General features: G+C 45.8%; 1 protein-coding gene across 1 annotated transcript in view; it reads right to left on the bottom strand.

The window, feature by feature from the left end:
- Positions 1–199: 199 nt before the first annotated feature.
- LOC103811288 (fibrillin-2-like) overlaps positions 200–1,637 on the bottom strand; it is a gene marked incomplete at both ends in the record, with an annotated part of 34,558 nt that continues 33,120 nt past the window's right edge. Inside the window, 2 exon segments of the mRNA XM_009084251.1 lie at positions 200–325; positions 1,395–1,520. Of these exon segments, the coding sequence (XP_009082499.1) occupies positions 200–325; positions 1,395–1,520 (252 nt within the window).

Genomic DNA, 1,637 nt, shown 5'->3' with positions numbered 1-1,637 from the left:
AGTGCAGGTCCAGCACTTGGCCTTGTTCGACCTCATCCCGTTGGGATCAGCCCATCATCTCTCCAGCCTCTCCAGGTCCCTCTGCAGATCCCTCCTGCCTTCCAGCAGATCCACACTGCTCCCCCAACTTTGTATCATCTGCAAACTTGCTGCTGGTCACTGACTCCCCTCAATAGGTAGCAAAGAGCTCCCCTCTTACCCACGCAGGCTCCGCTGGGCGACAGCTTGTATCCAGTGGAGCATTCGCACCTGTAACTGCCTGGGATGTTGATGCAGTCGGCGTTGCGCTGGCACAGGTTCTCCCCACTGCTGCACTCGTCGATGTCTGGGGGAGGAGAGCATGGACACCATGGTTTCAACCAGGAAACATCATTCTGGGAGGGCTGGAGGAGCTCAGGAGAAGTCAAGCCAACTTTAACGCTTGGGTTGTTCCAGTTGGGGTCAATGTTCAACTGGGTTGGGTTGCTTTGGGATGAGACAGTGGGAAACTTAGGGTTCAACACTGAGTTTGGTCTTAGTTTGGATTTTAGTTAGGGTTCAACACTTTTAGGTTTGAGTTTTAGTTATGGCTTAACACTTTGCATTGAGTTTAGTTTGGATTTTAGTTAGGGCTCAACACTTGGAGTTTAGTTTTAGTTTATGGCTCAACACTTGGAGTTTTGTTTAGTTTTAGCTTGATTTTAGTTATGATTCAACACTTTAGTGTAGTTTTAGTGTGAAATCTTAGTTTGGATTTTAGTTAGGGTTCAACACTTTTAGGTTTGAGTTTTAGTTATGGCTTAACACTTTGCATTGAGTTTAGTTTGGATTTTAGTTATGGCTCAACACTTGGAGTTTAGTTTTACTTTTAGTTATGGCTCAATACTTTGAGTTTAGTTTAGTTTTAGTTTGAATCAGTATAGGCCTCAAGACTTGGAGTTGAGTTTAGTTTTAGTTTATGGCTCAACACTTGGAGTTTTGTTTAGTTTTAGTTTGAATTTCAGTTAGGGCTCAACACTAGTTTTAGTTTGAATTTATGGCTCAACACTTGCACTTTGGTTTTAGTTTGGATTTTAGTTAGGGCTCAAACACTTCTATTTGCAAATTTCTTCTAAACCCCCCTAAATCCAAGGGAAAACCAGACAGGAACATGACTGTAAATCAGCAATTGGTATATCCAACCATTGCTGTGGAAAATGAAGATCTCAAGAAGGTTGGGAAAAACAGAATCATAGAATATCCCAAGTTGGAAGGAACCCACATAGATCATCCAGTCCTGGTCCTGCACAGGACACCTCCATGTTAGACCATGTAGACTCTGTCCATGGGTGCTGACAGCCTTCACCCTGAGTCCCATGAGGTGAGGAGATGCTAGAACTCCCCACCTACCTCCCTGGGTGCCCCAGCACTGTTACCTTCACAGATGAGCAGGATGTTGTTGTAGCTGAAGCCAATGGGACACTCACACCTGAAGCTGCCGATCTGGTTGATGCAGACCCCGTTGGTGCAGATGGCAGGGATCTCACTGCACTCATCAATATCTGCCACAGACAACACCTCTCAGTATCCAACAGGAAGGAAACCACCCCCAGAGCAGGGAGAATCCTGCCCTTGGGCATTCTGAACAGAGCATCAGCAGGAGAGGGCCACCAGGCACG

The sequence above is a fragment of the Acanthisitta chloris genome, unplaced genomic scaffold (assembly GCF_000695815.1).
Source record: "Acanthisitta chloris isolate BGI_N310 unplaced genomic scaffold, ASM69581v1 scaffold1691, whole genome shotgun sequence".
Classification (NCBI taxonomy): domain Eukaryota; kingdom Metazoa; phylum Chordata; class Aves; order Passeriformes; family Acanthisittidae; genus Acanthisitta; species Acanthisitta chloris.
Note: the sequence above shows the minus strand (reverse complement) of the source record. Positions and strands in the feature narration are given on the sequence as shown.